The 20,501-nt window shown below is 39.6% G+C and overlaps 1 protein-coding gene across 1 annotated transcript; it reads right to left on the minus strand.

Moving 5' to 3' along the window:
• Positions 1-4,832: 4,832 nt before the first annotated feature.
• LOC126761418 (proline-, glutamic acid- and leucine-rich protein 1-like) lies at positions 4,833-5,675 on the minus strand. The gene has a single exon (XM_050477555.1). The coding sequence runs from the start codon at positions 5,673-5,675 to the stop codon at positions 4,833-4,835; it is 843 nt and encodes a 280-aa protein (XP_050333512.1).
• Between the last annotated feature and the right edge of the window lie 14,826 nt (positions 5,676-20,501).

The raw sequence follows: 20,501 nt of genomic DNA on the forward strand, positions 1-20,501 counted from the left end.
TTTGGTTGTAGTTATTCCACAAATAGTGTTTGTTGTTGTTCTTGTCATTGTAACATGTTATGCCGCGCTTGTTGCGATATTTTTTGCATATCCTTCTACACTGCGGTGCTGAAAGGACCAACACAAACATAGTGTTGGCGCGCAAGTGTTGCTAGCCTGTGTCTAACATCGCCGACACCGACGCCGCCAACAACGGTGGGCTGCAGCGCTCAGCGCTGTCAGTTTGCTTAGCTGGCCAAGTAGACGATGATGTTGTTGGCTAATATTGAATTTATTTGCTGTTTTGTAGTCCATTATTCTTCAGCTTTTGGGAGCGTTGTTTTTGCGTTTTTTTCCGTTTACCTTGTTCCTTTTCTGGTTGCTGCTGTTGTAACAACGTGCATGTAACGAAAAATTGCAGCCAAGTGGTGGTAGCATGGCGGAGGGTTGGCGCAAATGTTCTTTGATTGTTTGCATTGAATTTGTTGAGTTATGTTGCAAGCTCAATGGAGTTGCGGCTAATGTAATGGTTTCGACACAAACAATTTGAGCGGATTCCCTAAGCAAATAAAGACGTAAGACACTGCAAAGCATATGGCTAACATGGAAAAATAAAGCAAAAAAGTCTACCGTTAGCTAAGCGAGGTGCTACTTTCTGAAACACTCATAGAGGCAACTACACAGACTTGTTGCTGCCGTGCTGCCAGTGTGCACCGGTTGTATATCTTACGTATTTCTGCACTTTGAGGAAAAGAAGAAGAAGCCTGAGTAGCTGTTATGCTATTTCTTTGAAAGCTAAATACACTTTTCGGATTGATTGGAAAATGGCAAGCAGGCCGGGAACTGAGCACTTTAATTAAGAAAATGTTCGAAGTTTTCGGTAGCGCTTTATTATAGAGATAATATCTTCTTCTTCTTCTTTCTTGGCGTAGACACCACTTACTTGGTTATAGCCGAGTTTAAAACAGCACACCAGTCGGTCTTCTTTTTCACTGTTTGACGCCAATTGGATATTCCAAGTGTAGCCAGGCCCATCTCCACCTGGTCTTTCTAACGGAGTGGAGGTCTTCCTCTTCCTCTGCTTCCCTCGGCGGGTACTGCTTCGAATACTCTTACAGCTGGAGTATTTCATCTATTCGGACGACATGACCCAGCCAGCGTAGCCGCTGTCTTTTAATTCGCTGAATTATGAATTATCTCGTACAGCTCATCGTTCTATCGACTACGGTATTTGCTGTTGCCACTGCGCAAAAGACCACACAGAACCTTTATCTGCAAAGCTAAGGTAACGCCGACTGATCTGAGGTTGTCATCGTCCATGATTCTGAGTACCTTGTAGAGTTTGGTGTTTGTTCGTCAAGAGAGGACTTTACTTCTCAATTGCCTATTCAGTCCGAAATAGGACTGACGTTGTTGTTGGTGTTAACGCTGGTTCCAAGATAAACGAAAATACCTACGAATTCTAAGTTGGCAGTCATATCAGTGATGTGGGAACCAAGTCGCGAGTGCGACGATTGTTTCTTTCTGAACTGGAGATATTTCGTCTTGTACTCGTTCACAACCAGACCCGTATAAGGTGTTTCTTCGTCCTTCTCGATCCTGACGGAGCTTTTGGTGTTGCTCAACGTCAGCTTATACAACTGCATTAGCTTTACGGGTATACCAAGTTCAGTTATAGCGGCATAGAGACAGTTCCTATTCATGCTGTCGAAGGCGGCTTTAAAATCGACGAAGAGGTGGTGTGTGTCGATCTTCTTTTCAAGAGTCTTTTCCAAAATTAGCGCATGGTGAAATTCTGGTCGATTGCAGACTTTCCAGGTCTAAAATCACACTGATAAGGTCCAATCAGAATAAGTTTGTTGACGATGGGCTTTAATCTTTCACACAATACGGTCGATAGAACCTTATATGCGATGTTTAGGAGATTATCTCACGGTAGTTGGCGCAGATTGTGGGGTCTCCCTTTTTGTGGACTGGGTAGAGCACGCTTAACTTCCAATCATCGAATATGCTTTCGTCCAATCATATTTAGCAATGAATGCTGATGCATGCTCCTTATCAGTTCTTCGGCGCCGTATTTTAATAGCTTCGCCGGCATTCCATCGGTCGCCGCCTCTTTGTTCTTCTTCAGACGGGTAATTGCTATTCGAACTTCTTCATGGTCGGACAATGCAACGTCTGCTCCATCGTCATCGATAGAGCAGGCTGGAGAAGTTTCCCTCCATAATTTCAGTATGCTCTGGGCATCAGTCTTTATATCAGATCTGGGGGTTCTAAAAGAGTGTCGTATTGCATCATTAAAAATCACACGTAAAAAAAAAACAGCCGTTGTATTTTGAAAGACCGATAAATAGTAGAGTCTCATTGGCCGTTCTTCAGCTTGTCTTAAACATTAAACCAAGTTGTTTTTTTTTTAGATTTTTCGGGTAAGTGGTTTCTATTCCGAGTTGAAGTCTGCTTACTTCTTGTAAGTCCACAGTCTACAGCTCATATGTGCCACCCAAGATCCTTTCATAGCCGTTTGTTTTACCACACACCTGTTAACTATCAACATTCTTATAAAAATTTGGTTTCTGATCTCCATACACGCACATTAACGCAGTCGGCTTCGATACGACAGTTTGTTCATTTGCGCCATTTCACTTTTACTCAGCAATTTTACTGCTAATTGAATACAACCGTTGACCGTTTGACCGATTATGCTGTACCGAGTTCGGGAGCAATAAAAATATGCATGTGTGAACACATACATACATACATACATATATATGTATATGCAAGGTGGTGCATACATTTATGTTTGTTATTTTGGTCATTCATTTTGGCAACGGCCTACAGGCTGTCCAGCTGTCCAGCTGTCGAATGTTGTTGCTGTTATTATGGTGGTACGTTAAGTGAAATGGCAAAATCTTTGCTAAGTTGGTCACGTATTTAATGTCGGTTTTACACACTTCAACACGTGCGACTTTTATGTCTTTCATCTTGGCCGAAAATGACCAGGCAGCGAACGCCAGTCTTCGTGGGTAACGCGGCATGTGCGCGCTGCGTGCGTGTATGTGCCCCTTTGGTAGATTGGGTTCGTGCTCTTTGACCACTTAACCATCATACGGTTTATAGAAACAAGTATCAGGGTCCTACAGCGCCGTTGAGGAGAGATTGGACGCGGAAGCATAGCAACATGTGGGCGAAGCCTGCAAAATTGTAATTAAGAATAAAATAAATTGTGCCACAGATGTTGCATATTGTTTGGCCAAACATGCGTTGGACATTATAAGCCATTTCGGCGCCACCACGCACACATAAAGCCCCAGGTTTTTTTTAATTTTTTTATAGGCCTCTAAATATGTATGGAAAGGGTGATGCAAGAAGAGATATTATTTTCAATAACCTTTTTCGGACCGATCACGCGCTGAGATTGTACACGAAGATCATCGTCAAGAACTGAAGCTGCTCGCCCTACCAAAGCAACATCGCTTCGCTCACGGCGACATTTGATTTCATCAAGTCGGCGCCAGTTCCCACATATCGCATCAATCAATGGAATTATTTAGAGAACACTTCGTTGAGCAGATAATTTCACGTTTTAGGCCAGTCAATTGGTCATCAAGATCGTGTGATATCACACCGTTACACTTTTTTCTGTGCGGATATGTAAGGTCTAAGGTATATGCGGACAATCCCGTTCGATTTAGACCTTGGAGCAAAACCTCAGGCGAGTCATTCGCCAGTTACCAGTTGAAATGCTCGAACGAGTCGTCGAAAATTCAACGAGATGGTTCCGCCAACATTTGAAAGAGATTCTACGCAAAAAAAATTTGAACATTTCCCCGATGTTGGAACGACCATTAAATTTGAAGTTTCTTTGCTTTTCTTTAAAGAAAAAGTAGATAACCTCGAAATGGATCACCCTTTAGGTGTGTGTAAGGAGATCGTGTACCGTTCGTTTTGCTTTGCTTTTTATGCAAATTAATTCAACAGTTACTTTTGCTAATGTGGTTTGTTCTTCCCGTTCTGTCATTCCATGTGGCACATACCGTTAATGCGGCGTCGGGACGACAACGTGTAGTTCGGACTATCAAGCTAATGGTATCACAAGCCAATCTTGGAGCAATCATGTAAATTTTCCTTTCATTTCTTCAGGATTTTCTATCAGCAAACGCAGTAAACGCTTTAAAAGCACATTAGTTCACCTACTCACACACACACACACACATGCACCTAAAGTACCTTGTGACCAGTGGCGTTCATGGCCTTTCGCATTCACATGACTTCCATTATTTCCACATTTCCACATTTCTACTAAAATGTTATTGTAATGTGTTCCAAGTAGCGTCTTCTTCCTTTCTACGAGCCAACTGAGACGGTATTGCTTCTCGAAGTCACTCGTAGCCATTAAAAATTACTGTGTTCTTATGCAAAACAAGCAAGCACTTGAAAGTATGTCTATGTGTGCGAGTAGAAATGTGGAAGAGCTCGCATGCGGAAAAATTCTCGGTTGAAGCTAAGTCAGAGCGACGCTTACACTTACCCGTACTCAGGCATGCTCACATGTAAATTTGAAAGCTAAGAGCGAAAGACATTTCCAGCGAATTACTTAGACCCACTAGAGCTTGGCTCCATTTCTTACCGACGGATGGTTTGCTGGACTACTTAGAAATCTAACGACTCTGAAAAATCTTTTCTGTTTCGAAAGTGCTCTTTTGAATATTACAATAACAAAGTACTTTAAATTCTTGTGATTTTTTTCTATATTGTATTTAAAACTGCTAACCACAATACTATGCTAAATTGAACTAACACTGCAGCCTAGCGCATGCCAGGTGAACGGGTCTAAACTTAAATACCTTAATTAACTACCAGGCGGTGTATTGCGAGGCGAAGGAGAAGCCTTGCGGCTGCGGCTTTGGTTGCGGTTGCACACGCTGCAACAGCTGCAACTTAGCTGGCGCCACACGACGCGCCTTAATCAAACGCGCAGGCACAGGCACGCTAGCCGGTGCTCGGCGTCTGCCTTGTGGGAAACGTTGGAAGACCAAACGTGCTGGCTGTTGCGCTGCCGCCTCGACCTGCGCATCAAACGAGTTGCTCACCGCAATGACGGAGCCATCCTCAGCGACTGCAACGAAAAGTTCCTCACCCTCATCCTCAGCAGGCGCCTCTACTTCTACCGCTGGCTCAACGCTAACTTCCGGCTCTGGTTCACTGGGTTGCTGCTCTTCAACAGTAGCTTCTTCTTCCGCTGCCTCCTCTGCCTCTTCAGCCACATCAACCGCTAAGTCCACATCGCGTGCGGTGACACTTTCTTCGGGTGGCAAGTAGCTGTTGTCCGGTGGACCGTATACAGCATCTGGCGTGACAGGCGCTTCAGTCGGTGGCCCGTAGGTGCTGTGTGGCAATGGTGGGCCATAGGTGGCGTCCGGTTGTGGTGGTGACGGTGGACCGTAAGTATTATCTGGCGGCAAGTAGGTCACATCCGGCTTGACAGTTGATGAGGGCAAGTCGAAGGGAATTTCTGGCGTCACACCTGCAGCAGGATAACCCGTTGGCGCGGGTGCTGGTGCCGGTGCGGCCACCTGGCGTGCAAGGAAGCGCACACGGGCGCCGGCTGGACGGCGTGCCGCTGTGCGGAAACGCGTCGGTGCCTCGGCGGCGCAAAGTGCGACCAGTAATAGCAAACCGGCAATTGGCTTAAACATTTCAAAGTTTGGTTTTCAAGTAAAGTGCGTGTGTGCTTGTGTTGAGCCTGCTTCCTGTGGCTGGGTTCTAAGTTGCGACTGCGTTGCTACTTCAGTGTCTGTTGCTGTGCACTAAATTGCCTTAGCTTTTATAGTATATTTCAGTGAAATATCTGTTAAATATTAAATCAGTATGCTCGAATTATGACGAGCATAAACGTTGACGGGGGCAACGCTGTGAGCGGTCAGTAGTTTTGGGGTTATCATATCATGCATTAACGACTGACATGTTGGCTTTGGTCTACGGCCACACTGTATTTATCAGCAGCGACGTTCGCTACTGCGTTTAATGCCATTTACGTGACGTATTTTCAAATTAATTATGTATGCTGCTCCCACAGTCATAATGCTATTGTGCACACAAACATCGCACCGCCGCCGCAAACGAAGTCGGCTCATATATTTTTTGCGCTGAACGCGCTCTCTTTCTCGCTCTCTCTCCCTCTCTCGCTCCTGCTTGCCTTTTGACTTATTTCTACCTGCACCACAGCCGCATTTTGTATGCTCGGGAGGTAATTATCGTTTTAGCGTATCTTCAATTTAAGCATAATTAATGTCCCAAATTCAATTGAACGTCTCACATTCTAGGTTTGTTTACAACATTAAATCAGCGCCGGCTGAGATGTGTCAAAAAGCGAAATACATGTGAATTAATAAACTTAAAAATAATTTTTTAGAAACCGCGCTTAGGCGACTTTAACGCCAGCACGCATTTGCTAGCTCAGGGGCGCGGTTGAGGTATTGAACTCATCAAGGCAAATGCATAAGGTTTCAATGCGTCTAAAAATTGATATTCCTTATGCAAAATACAAATGTTTTGCACGCGTCTGTATACGAAATGACTGGTAGGTCTTTATTGTTGTTCTTCCGTGTGCACTTCCATATAGACATGCAGACTCAGGCTCATCACAGGGTGGAAAGAATGCTTTACAAATGACAAAATATCAGCTTGTTTTAAAGAGTAATCCAATTCGAGGTTACCTACTTAAAAAAAAAAAACACAGAAACTTCAACTTTAATGGGGAATGTTTAAAACAAGTATCATTCGAAAGAACATTTTTTGGCATTTATTTTTTGAAGATTATCTCTTTCAAATCTTGGCTGTAGCCGCGTCAGATGCTCCTTCCATTGAGTCCTATTTTCGATGACTCGTTCAAGCGTTTCAACTGGTAACTTGAGAATGACACGCGTGATATTTTGCTCCAAAGCCTGAATCGAAGCGGGATTGTCCGCATAGACTTTAGACTTTACATATACCCACAGAAAAAAGTCTAACGATGTGATATCACATGATCATGGTGGCCAACCGACCAGAACAAAACGTGAAATTATGTGCTCAACGAAGTGTTCTTTCCATAAATATATTGATTGATGCGATGTGTAGGAAGTGGCGCCGTCTTGTTGAAGCCAAATGTCGCCGATGTCACGAGCTTTAATTTCAGGCATCGAATAGTCGGTTATCATGGCGCGATAACGGCCGCAATTGACGGTTACGTTTTACCGGCCCACAAACAACACCAAGCTGTTCTTTTTTCTGCATGAAATGGCAGCTCTTGAATCTCTTCAGGTTCCTCTTTGATCCAAATGCGGCAATTTGGCTTGTTTACAAAGCCATTGAATCAGAAATGGACCTAATCGCTGAACAAAATTTGGCTCGAAAACGTTGGGTCTTCTTGGAAGTTTTCAAGAGCCCGTAGAGCTTAGCGATGTCGCTTGGAAAGGCCGAGCGCCTTCAGTTCTTACGCAAACTCTATTTTGTACGCTTTCAATTCAAAACGTTAAATGCGCCAAGTCGTTCTATACGTCAGCCCGAGCTGCAAACGGCGTCGAATCGACTCTCCACGTTCTCAGCTACGGCTGCTATATTTTCTTCACTGCGTGATGGACATGGTCTATTTAGTCGAATATTATCCAGTAATGAATGCTGTAACATAATTTTCTGCTAGAATCTTGGACGATGAACTCACAGTGCAGAAGAAGGCATCCAAAAATGTTTGCTCATTGGGAACGAAATTGTGTAAGAGAAAATGCCTCTGTTTAAGGCGGCTTCAGAAATAAACTAAACTTAGGAAAACAAATACCTTCATATACATATGTATATACATCCAAAGTTGTAAAAGTACATATGTAAATAAATGTACAGTTATATTATCCTCATTAATTTGGTGTTGTTCATTTGTCTCATTGTGACTTGTTGCTTGTTGTTATTGTTTCACTCTCCTGCTTGCTTTGTATAAACACATATATTATACATATAAGCACTTAAGGGGTTTGTTGTTTTTTGGAGGGACTGCGTTATAAGAAAAGGGTCATTCGTTGGCTTAATAACCCAGACGACGACATACTTAATCTGGAAAAACAAAAATAAATTAACAAATTAACTTCACGGCCACCGATAACAAATAGTAAATGGAGATGTTGCCGCTTGTTTGATGGAGAGCAAGAGATTATGCTCAGGTTGTGAGCGTGTGTGGCGACTGCCTGCAGTAGAGACAAAGTTTGCACTTATTTAGTGTTTTTGTACGATATACAACGAACTCGGTTTAGTGCGGAACTTCTTCATTAGCGTAGTCACCGCTTACGCGGTTTTAGCCGAGTTTCCAACTGCGCCCCAGTCGTTCTTCCTCTTCTTTTCTTGGCGCCAATTGGAGATATCAAGTGTAATCAGTTTCTTATCCACCTGGTCTTTCCAACGGAATGTAGGTCTTCATCTTCCTCTGCTTCCTCCGGCGGGTACTGCGTTGAATACTCTCAGAGCTGGAGTGTTTTCATCCATTCGGACGAGATGATCTAGCCAGCGTAGACGTTGTCTCCTAATTCGCTGAACTATGTCAATGTCGTCCTATATCTCGTGTAGCTAGATGGAACGATACATCGACTGCGGTATTCGCTCTTGTCAACGCGCAAAGAAAAAAATCTTCCGCAGAACTTTTCCATCGAAAACTCGTAACGTCGACTCATCACATATTGTTATCTCCGAGGTGTTTTTGTGGAGCGCGAATAGAGAACTGGGTATATGTAACTGCAGAATGTCTGATCTACTCGGACATTAGCGACCAGATATTGTCGCCGAGGTGTTTTTGTGTGGCGCGGGTCGAGGACTGGGTGCATATAACTGCAGAATGCCCGATGTACTCGGACATTAGCGATCTGTGTAGTATAGAGATTAGATGGACCGATGGACGTTTAGATGGTGTGATCTCCACTAGTCGGAATGCCGCACAGTTAGGGTCGGGTAATGTGTATATGGGGTCCAACCCCTGTTCACTAATCCAGAGCAGTATGGAAGCTCAACTGTTAGTAGCTTCGGCTACGAAGTCCGACCGGAGACTTAATTCTGGTACAATGGAGAGCCGGAGGCCTTGGAGTTCACTCCAACCTACTCATGCGGACTGGACCCTCGGGGAGTATCGTTGTGGTTATGGTTAAATGCGTGAAGAATTAACACTTTGCCAGTTGAATGTGGAGTTGCATTGCAACCGGGTGCTGGATTCAAAGTACGGCAGAGGTTTTAATGAACAAAATCGCCGAAAAACGGCCGCATTTGATGAAAAGAAAGTGCTGTTTCACAAAGCCAATGCGCCGTCTCAAAAGTCCGTGAAAACGATCCAGGAATTGTGCTTCGAAGTGCTTCCGCATCCATCCGTGTGCTCCAGAACTGTCACAGGAGGCCAGCTATATCCTGTTCTCAGATCTCAAAAGAATGTTCGCTGGGAAGAAATTTTCTTCGAATGAAGAGGTGATCGCCGAAACTGAAGCCTATTTTGAAGCAAAACGCAAATCGTACTACAAAAATGGTATCGTAAATTTGGAGGGTCGCTATAATCAGTGTATCACTCTTGAAGGAAACTATCTTAATTACAAATTTTCGTGTTTTGAGCTGACTTTCCCAGGTTTCCGTTATACACGAACTTAGCTTATTTATTTTTTTACTATAAATTTTTTTTATTTTATTTTTTATGTATACACATATGTCTTCTATGTGTGTATTTATGTGGTTTCGCCCATTCATCTGCAACAGCGCACCATAAGTCATGCCAGCAGCCAAATATGCGCCCACAAACCCGTATACACACGTGTATATGTTTGCATGTAAGCGCTTGTCCGTTCATTTGTCACACGACTTTAACAGCTGTATGAAAAGTCTGTCCATGCAAAAGGATGCAGAGCATAAAATGTGCTTATGTATTACACTCGAATTCACAAATTTCATAGGCTCACACATACACACCCACACACACACTTATGTATGTGTTAACAAGCGCGGCATGCCGATTTGTCGTTTGTGCGGGTGTTCGCCTTTCCGGGCAACCAAAGGCTTGTTAGCCATGAATGACGGGGCAGGACGCTTGTTTTCGCTCAACATGTCCCATTCTTGTACTTATTTTATGCTTATTTCATGCTTTGGTCGCGCTAACAGCTAACAGCGATTCGCCATTGTATTCCTTGTGTGTTTCAGGCGTTCACTGTCGCCTGTTATTTTTTATTGTTGTTGTTGCTGTTAGTATTGCTGCTTTATACGTTTAGCCCTTGTTGTTGCTGTTGTAATAACGCTTTTTCATCTGCTCAACAATATGATTGTGTAGCGCATAGTTGTTGTTGTTGTAGTTGTTATTGTTTTAATATGTAGCCGCTAATGTATTTTGTGGTGTACATCGCCATAAGTGTTTGTGTATGTCTGGGTGTGTGTGTGTGTGTGGTGCTGTAATGTAATTTACGTTGACTGTTTTGAATAAACCAAGCATGTAATGAAGTTGGCTGCTTTTCATGCAACCCAATGTGGCGTCGCACACCGCCAGCCTCAGTGCGGCGCATCTAACCTCGGGCCGCTTCATCACACACGACTTGTCACAAACATATGTACTTATATAGGTGTATGTGTCGGCATAGTTGTACTCATATTGTTATTGCATTCGCTTGCTTATGTATGTGTCGGTTCTCGTATGTACCGTTATTTGCATGTCAACCTTTTCGTAGTGCAGGACCTTCGGTTATGGCATATTTGGCGCTTTCTCTTTATTGTTAATGTTTTGTTAATTTGCTGTTGTTGTAGCTGTTGTTTTTTCATCTTCTGGCCATTACCGTGGCGATGTCAAGTAGTTGCAGATGTTGCGTCCAAGCAACGAGCAGCGAACGTTTACACCATGGAACTCTTTCATAAAAATATTCATGCGTTCAGATATACTTACGAGTACACAGTGGCGAGCAAGACTCTGTACGAAATACGCGCTTCTCAATATATGTTGTAAACATTATTAAGAGCTATTTAAAAAACAGATCACTAATATTCGACCCTGATGAAGGCACCAAAAGCTACTCCATTTCGAGTAGAGTCCCATAAGGCTCGGTTTTAAGCCCCTTGCTATAGAACCTGTCGTATGATGGGGTGGTACGGAGATACTTACCAAAATACGTGCCATTAATCGCATACGCGAATGACTTTATAGTGACAGCAGTGGCTATAAACATCTCCAAAACACCTCTCAGGTGGCCTTCGGAAAAAATATAATGAGTGTATAAACGGTCTGCCTCAATGGTTCTACTCTATTAGAACAAGATAGAACAAAATAGAAGTCTTGCTCATAAGCACCAACAGCTACTCCATTTCGAATGGAGTATCACAAATATCGGTTTTAGGCCCCCTTCTTCTAACCTGATGTTTGATGGAGTGCCGAGGAGATACCAATCAGAAGACGTACAATTAATCGCACATTATAGTGGTAGTAGGGGCTAAACATTTTTCAGATGACCTCCCTAGACAATGAGTAAATAAATGGTCTGCGTCAATGGTTCTTTTCTATGAGTTTAGAACTAGCTAAGCACAGGGCAGATGTCTTGCTAATAAGCACCAGGAAAGTAGAAGAAAGAATGTCAATCAGCATAGCGGAGTGGGACATTTTTTCACAGCGACAACTGAAGTATCTAGCGGTAAATATTAAGCTCTAGGCTCAAAATTATGGAGTATCTAGTCTAGACTGCAGGTAAAGCGATTGAAGTAGTAAACGATTTATCAAGAATGATGAAAAATGAAGGCTGCATGCCTTGCATTGGTTTTCACTCGCAAAAGGGTCTAAATGGTATGGTCACTCTGCATATCCAGCCACAGGTGAGCTACTCAATCTTTTTTTCCCGTCCGCGCCGAACACCCCGGGCAACGTGAACAACTTTGTTTGAGAGGCGGTAACCAACCCGTGTAGACATCAGGGTCATGGCTAAGAGAGAGGGAGCCTTGATGAGACCACTCTGAGTTAATCGAGCATCTATTCACCAGTAGGTGCGGCTATAAACCGGCGTTTGTCTAGGAGCAAGTTGCTCACTATATAACCCCACGGTTGGAAAGTGTCAGTGTGTCGCACCTAATCTCCGTTAGGGTAATAAAGATTAGCTAAGTTGTCGTCGACGGGTCGGACCAAAGGAAGAGGGGTGTCAGAGAAGTGGGGTTTGTGGGGTATGCAAAGAGGTGGCCAGTATCATGCGTAGGCTTATTGCATGCAGTACATATATTAGATATGTCGGGATCTATTCTGGATAAGTAGGAGTTTAACCTGCTACAGTATCCAGAACGAAGTTTCTCGTTTCCCGCGGCAACTCGAGCTCTTCGTGTGCAATAGGTGGTGGTTTGACTCCAAGTACGTCATTCTCTGAAAGGGAGTCGGTGATGGTGTTGATGGTTCCACTGTGAGATATGACGGAATATCAATTCCCACAATAGCCGGTTCTACGGATTTTATCCGGCCAAGGGCTGTTATTTCTAGATCTAACCCCGTTTCGATCGGTAAGTCTTAAATGGGACGGAATGTATTCCATAGCTCCCAACTTAAGAGACATGGGGCAGCTGGAGTGGAAAAAATAATTTTTTTTTACCAAATCCGCTGAGTTGTTAGATAAGGCATAGGTTGAGTTTCTCGATTTTCATCCGATTGAAGTTGAAGATTTCAAATATTTCATTGAACAGTAAAAAGCCAACCTAATGCGACCACTTCGCCGTGGTACGATTAAAAAAATGTTTAGATATTAGTTAACACTCTCTAGACTTGAGTATTGTTGGATTTTTTTTTAAGTCCACACTAGTTTTAACTGCCGTAACTCTACTTGTGTGTGTGTGTGTGTGCGTTAAGTGAAGTTTAAATAAACAGCAGCTGCGCTCTACTGGTCTCCACTTGTTTACATCCGAAGACCGGCGCACAACATGCCAACCTTTCATTTGTCCATTTGTTTGCTTACATATTTATATGTGTATGTTTGCTGTGCGCTCATAAGCAAAGCTGAGTATGTGTGCCATATCCTTATTTCTATATTTAACGATCTTCCGTTGCGTTTGCTCGGTGTCGTTAAATAATTTGCTCGTTTTTGTGTGTGTATGTGTGAGAGAATCTGTGCGTCTACTCACGTCCAACACAGCTGCTTGCTTCAGCTCAACTGCTCCGTGCTTTGTTCATTATTTTGTGCTCTTAATTTTTCACAGCTCACTCACCAATACACACATGTACATACATACAAACACGCATTCATTAGCTCATATGCACCTGTTTGGGTCGCCCTGTGCTCTTTTGCTGCAAAAAATTACAACAGCAAACCCCACTTAAATTATGCTCTTGCTCATTTTATTACTTGTTTTGATGCCGTTATAGTTTTAACTGCTGCTGACTTTGTTGTTTGTTATTTGTTTTCTTGTTGCTGTCATTATTGTCTATTAGCACAGCTGTTAAATAATTTTTAATTGCATACACTAGAGCTTTCTTGAGCGCATTGCTGGAGGAAAAGGAAGATAATAACGGTGTGTGCGTTGCCTGCATGCTTTTTGGGACGCTGTGTCGGTTAACGGTTTGCGAGCGCTTTAAAATTTTAAAGATCTAAGTTTTTGATATTCTATACAAGGTACAGTTTTGTAATACCCAAAAGGCAACGTTGGACACCCTAAACACTATATAAGTATGTACTTATACAAATGATCAGCGTGATGAACTGAGTCGATCCAACTCAAGTCCTTATATGGAAAACTGTTTTGTTTGATGAGATATATTCACGAAATTTGGCACAGATCATTTTCTAAGGTATCTATATAATATCCAAATCAATTGTTCAAATCGGACAACTATAGCTTATAGCTGCTATACAAACTGACCGATCAAAATCAAGTCCTTGTATGGAAAACTTTTTTATTTGACAAGACATTTTCACGAAATTTGACATGAAATACTCTCTAAGGCAAAGCTACAATATCTGAAGAAATTTTCAAGATCGGATTACTATAATATATAGCTGCCATACAAATTGACCGATCGAACTCAAGTCCTTGTATGGACAACTTTTTTATTTGAGAACGTATCTTAAGGAAATTTAGCACAGACAGTTTTCCAAGGTATCTTTACAATATCCAAAAAAATTGTTGAGATCGAACAAATATAGCTTATAGCTGCCATACAAACTGACTGATAAAAATTAAAATAAAAGTCTTTTGTTTTGTTTTTGTTTTGTTCATGCTATAAAAAATGCACCTGTGAAGGACGTTACAGCTTCGGTGCAGGCAAATTTAACGGTTTTTCTTCTTTTTTAAACTTTTAGATTTTTATTAAAACGTCCTCATAAATAAATTCCACATAAAGTCTTCGTGGCAATTTTTCCTTCAGTCAACAAAAGCTGCACATTTTAATAAACAAATGCTTATTTAGCTATTATTTGTTAATGAAAAATCCCCTCCTTTACAAGGGCATGTGCAAACATCAAATCACAATTTAATTTCAGTAAAACTTGTTTACACCCGCGTGCAATAAAAACCAACACAATTTAATTAAAACAATTTATAGTCAACAGATGAGCAGTTTTAACAAAAATTGAACGAGAAAAAAATATTGGCAATTCGTGGTGGGGAAAAAAGACAAAAATCAATTAAAAATCTCTGCGCCTGCGGTTTAAATGTTCGCGAGCATTTCCGCTGACATTACTTGCAGCTGAATATATGAAAAAAAACGACAACAACAACATATAATTGAAGGCGTGATGGGTAATCAGTATGGCAGCAAATTAAATGCTCAATCACAAGCGAACGCCGCTGACCACAAGACAACAACATTAACAGCAAGTGCATGGAATATTTGCCAGACAAATAGCGCTGCAAATTTAATAATTGAAGGCAAAAAATTACCAAAAAAAAATAAAAATAATAAATAAGAAATAGCAAGAAAAAAAATAAATAAAAACACAAATAAAAAATTGTATGAAAAAATGTTAGTAAATTATAGGGTTACAAAAAATAAACAATACAACAAAAGCGCATCAGTAACAAATTAAATGCGCTGAGTGTTGCAGAAAAAAAACAGGAAATAAAAAAATAGGTAAATTTTATATTTTTTTTATTAGCAGCCGTTTTTGTAGGCAGCTTACTTTTCCCCGACCGCACAAAATTAGTTCTTGCATCATATATAATTGAACATACTGAGTTGATTACAATTTTCAAAGTACATATTTAGAATTAACCTCATACCCCCAGCGTTGCATTTTATGACTGGTGGACTTCTGAAAACTAAAAAAAAACTGAAAATAGTGCAATTTTCTATAATTAATTTAATAAACCATAAGCTGTAAAGGAAAAGCAAAGCATGACGTGCAGAGTCGTTTAAGCCATGTCCTTCTGTCTGTTTGGTTTCCCGTGTGTGCTACGCGAACTGCTCCCTCAGTTTATCGATATCGTTCTGAAATGTTAAACACGTCCTTTGCTCCTCAAGCAGCTGCTCATGTGTCGGAAGCGCCGATGTTGGACCAATATATGATATAGCTGTCATACAAACTGTCCTATCGAACTCAAGGCCTTGTATGGGAAAGTTTTTTATTTGATGAGATATTTTCATGAAACTTGACATGTGTTATTACCAAAGACAATGCTATAATTTCAGAAGAAATTGTTCAGATCGGATCACTATAGCTTATAGCTGTCATACAAACTGTTCTATCGAAATCAAGGCCTTGTATGGGAAAATTTTTTATTTGATGAGATATCTTCATGAAACTTGACATTACTTATTAACCCAGACTATGCTATAATCTCCGAAAGAATTGTTCAGATCGGATCACTATAGCTTATAACTGCCATACAGACTGTCCTATCGAACTCAAGGACTTGTATAGAAAACTTTTTTATTTCATGAGATATCTTCATAAAACTTGGCGTGACTTATTCTTTAAGCCAACTTTATAATCTCCAAAGAAATTTTTTAAATCGGACGAATATAGCATATAGCTGTCGTGTAAATTGAAAGATTGAACTTAAGTTCTTGTATGGATATCTTCTATATTTGAGAAGAAGATATCGTCATGAAACTTCGCTTGTGTTATTGTCCAAATTAACGGTATTATATCCAAAGAAATTGTTGAGATCGGACTGCTATAGCATATATCTGCCATACAAAATGAACGATCAAAATCATGCACTTTTTGATTTTTTTTTAATTTGAGAGATATTTCAAAACCTGTTATGTAGCAAAACTACAAGCGATGACACTAAAAATTAAGTATTATTGAAATATTTGGCAAAACGGCAATTAATCATGTATCTAATCAACCATCTTTGATGCAATATTTTTGCACTCGACAATCAACAAGCTAACATATGTATGTATATTGCATATACATGTATGCACATAAAAGCTCTTGTATTATATACATATAACTGACAACCTATGGCGGAAATAAATTAACAAATCGCATTGATGAGCATCTAGCGTTTTTTTTAATTTGTTTTTATAACATTTTCACTTCCTGAACACAATTCTGCAATAAAAATGCTAAATAAATTATTTTGAAATAAAATTTTTGATTTCAATAATTTTGAAACATTTTGCACTCACATTCTAATGCATTATCATGCGTTGGTTTAAAATACGTTGGCCTGACTCAACGTGCTCCAACTTTCGTATTGTATTTCATGAATATTAAATTTGTTGCGTATACGCCAGGTTGGCCGCCATTAAAACTGCCTGGCGTTGGAACTGCGTTACAAATAATGTTTCCAAATATTTTAATTACCAATAAAACGTACAATATTTCATTAAATAATATGATTATTGCATAAAATCGGCGTTTCGAGCGCCTACGCTTCCACGCATACAAGCAAATATTGTTATTGACTGCTGTGGCACAACTAAACAGACGCATTGCTGTTAGTTAAATCAATATATAAATATTTGCAATAATTAGCAAAATCTGATACTTTATGCGAAAAGCTGTAATTTGACTAATGTATATACGTACATGCATGCATATACATACACACTAAATATATACCAACTGATCATAATTGATCCGGATAAAGGAATTTGTGCAGTTATAGTATTTCTATTTAGTCTTTTATAAATTTTAGTTATAAAAATGTTAATTGAGTAAATATGTATTGTGTGAAGCACAGCTAATTTCGACACGCACACACACAAACAGCCGCATACAATGCATTAAATTCAAACTTAAATACCATAGGCATGCAAATATGCAACAACAAGGGAACGCAACGCGAAAAGTGAAATGAATTTCATTAATGTCAAAGTAGAAAAGCGAAAAGCGTATCACAAATAAATGTCGCGCAAATATTACATTATTAACTGGATATGAACTATAACATAATGCGCTTCGCTTCATTGAGATTACCGAGATTACTCACTTTTTGTTTTTAGCCGCTACTGCAGCCGTTTAATTTTGTTTTTATACCCTGCACAAGATATATTAAGTTTGCCACAAAGTTTGTAGCGTTGAAGACTTTATAAATTTTTTAAAGAAATACGCAGCGCGATGAGTTGAGGCAATTTAAACATGTCCGTCTGTCTGTATATACGCGAGACAACGATCGAAACTTTGGCCACGTTCTTTTCTCGCCAATCAGCTGCACATTTCTTGAAATCACCGTTATCGGACCACTATAGCATATAGCTGTCATACTAACTGAACACTCAAAATTAAGTTCTTGCATGGAAAGCCTTATTATTTGACGAGATATCTTCATGAAATTTTGCTTAAGTTATTATTTAAGACAACTCTATAATATCCATTTAGAAATTTTTCAGATCGAAGTTAACTATAGCATATAGCTGCCATACAAACTGAGCAATCAAACTCAAGTCCTTGTATGGAAAACTTTTTTATTTGACGAGATATCTTCACGAAATTTTGCACAAGTTATTACTTAAGACAACTCTATAATATCCATAGAAATTTTTCAGATCGGTTAACTATAGCATATAGCTGCCATACAAACTGAGCACTCAAAATTAAGTCTTTGTATGGAAAGCTATTTTATTTTACGAGATATCTTCACGAAATTTGGCACAGATTATAACCAAATTCAACTCTACAATCTCAGCAGAAATTATTCAAATCGGTTAACTAACTTTTTTAACTTTTTTATTTAACGAGATATCTTCACCAAATTTGGCGTCAATTCCTTTCCGAGTTAACGGTATAATCAGCGACAAAATCGTTCAGATCGAACCACTATAGCATATAGCTGCCATACAAACTGACCGTTCTAAATCAACTTCTTGTATTTGCGAAGGGTATTATGGCTTCGTTGCAATCGCAGTTAACGTTTTTTCTTATTTTCTTTTTTTTTTGTTTTGTTTTTCTGTAACGGTGCGTGACAACCTGAGTGACATTTAACCTGTGTTAAATGTCAAATGTGTTTGGATTTTGCGGGTTAATAGCATTTGTGCGCTTTGTTGTCGCTTTCGGCTTATCAATATTTAATGAAAATTGACAACTGTTTATTAAGTAATTAATGAGTTTATTTGTACAGATAAATGTGCGCATTTTCCCATACAAATGCTCGTGTTTACATACAGACAAATATTTACTCCTGTTAATATATAACTTGATACCTTTCGTATGTCACATTTAACATTTAATTTATATCAATTAACACATAAACAATGCCAACGACAGCGGCCGTGCTTGTTTTGTGGTCCGTTAGGTTGACAATTTTTAGTTGTGGGTCAACTTGTTGATTTGTAATGAACTATACTGACAGGTCAACAATGTTGTAGCAACAAAAATGAAGTGCGAAAATTCAGTTTAAAATAATTTAGTGCGTCTTAATTAGCAGCGGCAGCGATTTTGCGTTTCCTTTCGGGCCTCAAACGTCAGAGTTATTTTTTTTATATATTTCGCTAAAAAATTAGAAAATTAATATTCCTCTGTTTCTTTTTTATATTTCAGGCGGGATACATCAATACCTCTGTGTAGCTTTGCTTGGAGATCAGTAGTAATGGTGAGTACAGTTGAACGTTTCAATTATATTTTTACATATAGACCAATTTGACTGCTTAAGATGACGATAGCGTAATTTGTTATGACTAAACCTCTTACCTCGTATTATTATAAAGTCCGAACGCTAGGTTCCAAGTGTAGCCAGCTCCTTTTCCATCTGGTCTTTGCAACGGAGTGGAGGTCTTTCTCTTTCTATGCCTCCCCCGGCGGGTACTACGTCGAATACTCTCAGAGCTGTAATTAGACTTCAGCGATCTCTTAACGAGAATATATTCTAGTGGTTCCGCTGAAGCTTCCTTTCTTTTAGCTGTGACCCCAGGTTGGCTACCGCATCTTATACAAGGGTACTCACGTTTCCAGGGTACGTGGCGAGGACGAAAGAGAAGAAGTTGGGTATGATCCTAAAACTGTAACTGCTCACCCAGAAGCATAACTATACACGCAAATTTTACAAACGGCTCAAAAAGCTACTCATTTGTTAGAATCGCCAATATTGGCCGATCAAATTTGAGTTCTCGTATAGGAAACTTTTTTATTTGACGTGGTATCGTCACAAAATTGGCAAAGATTATTTTCAAAGCTATCTCTGTAATAACCTAATAAATTGTTAAAATCTGACAACTATAGTTATAGCTGTCATACGAATTAAACGATCAAACTCAAGTCCATGCATGGAACATTTTTTTATTTCCCATGGGAGCTTCATGAAATTTGGCGTAGATGATAACTTAAAGAATCGCAACAATCTCCGAAGAAATAGTTAACATCGGACAACTATAGCATATAACTGTGACATACAAACTGAACGATCAGATTCAAGCCTTTGTATGGAAAACTTTTTTATTTGACAAGACATCTTTAAGAAATTTGGTGTGGATAATTATTAAAGGCAACGATATAATTTTCGAAAAAAAACTTTAAGATAGGATCAATAAAACTTATTGCTGCCATACGAATTAAACGATCAAAATCAGATTAAAGATAGTTTTGTACACTCCAAAGAGTAATTTCTGCAGTGAGGTGAGGGCTAAGCGCTTAAAATTAACCATTACTGTCGTTGAAAATAACTTTATATTTTTCATTATTTGTTTGGAAATGTTTGCTATGTACATTTCCAATATGAAAATCAATTTTATTTAAGCATTCATTTAAACACCTAAGACCAAGTTGCTTATGCAGCAATTAAATTATGGCATACACGTCGTATGAGTGACATTTGCTGACACATTACCAACACCAGCCGCGCATGCACCGGTTGAAAATTTTAAGCAGGCAAACGAAAAAATCAAATGTAACTGCAATGTAAATTGCCGTAGTATTAGTATGAATTATGGCAAATTGTAAAATGGCAAAAAATTTATGAAAAAATTCAATATCGCCATAAATTTCAACTTTAAAGCGTTTAAAGCATAAATGCAAAAATCAAACAATTTTAAATCAAAAGCGCTAGACATGCTCATATGGTATGATGGTTTATGTGTATGTGTGTTGTTGTATTCAATTTTTTTATTTTTATTTTTTATTTATTTTAGTGAAATA

Source organism: Bactrocera neohumeralis, chromosome 6 (genome assembly GCF_024586455.1).
Source record: "Bactrocera neohumeralis isolate Rockhampton chromosome 6, APGP_CSIRO_Bneo_wtdbg2-racon-allhic-juicebox.fasta_v2, whole genome shotgun sequence".
Lineage (NCBI taxonomy): Eukaryota > Metazoa > Arthropoda > Insecta > Diptera > Tephritidae > Bactrocera > Bactrocera neohumeralis.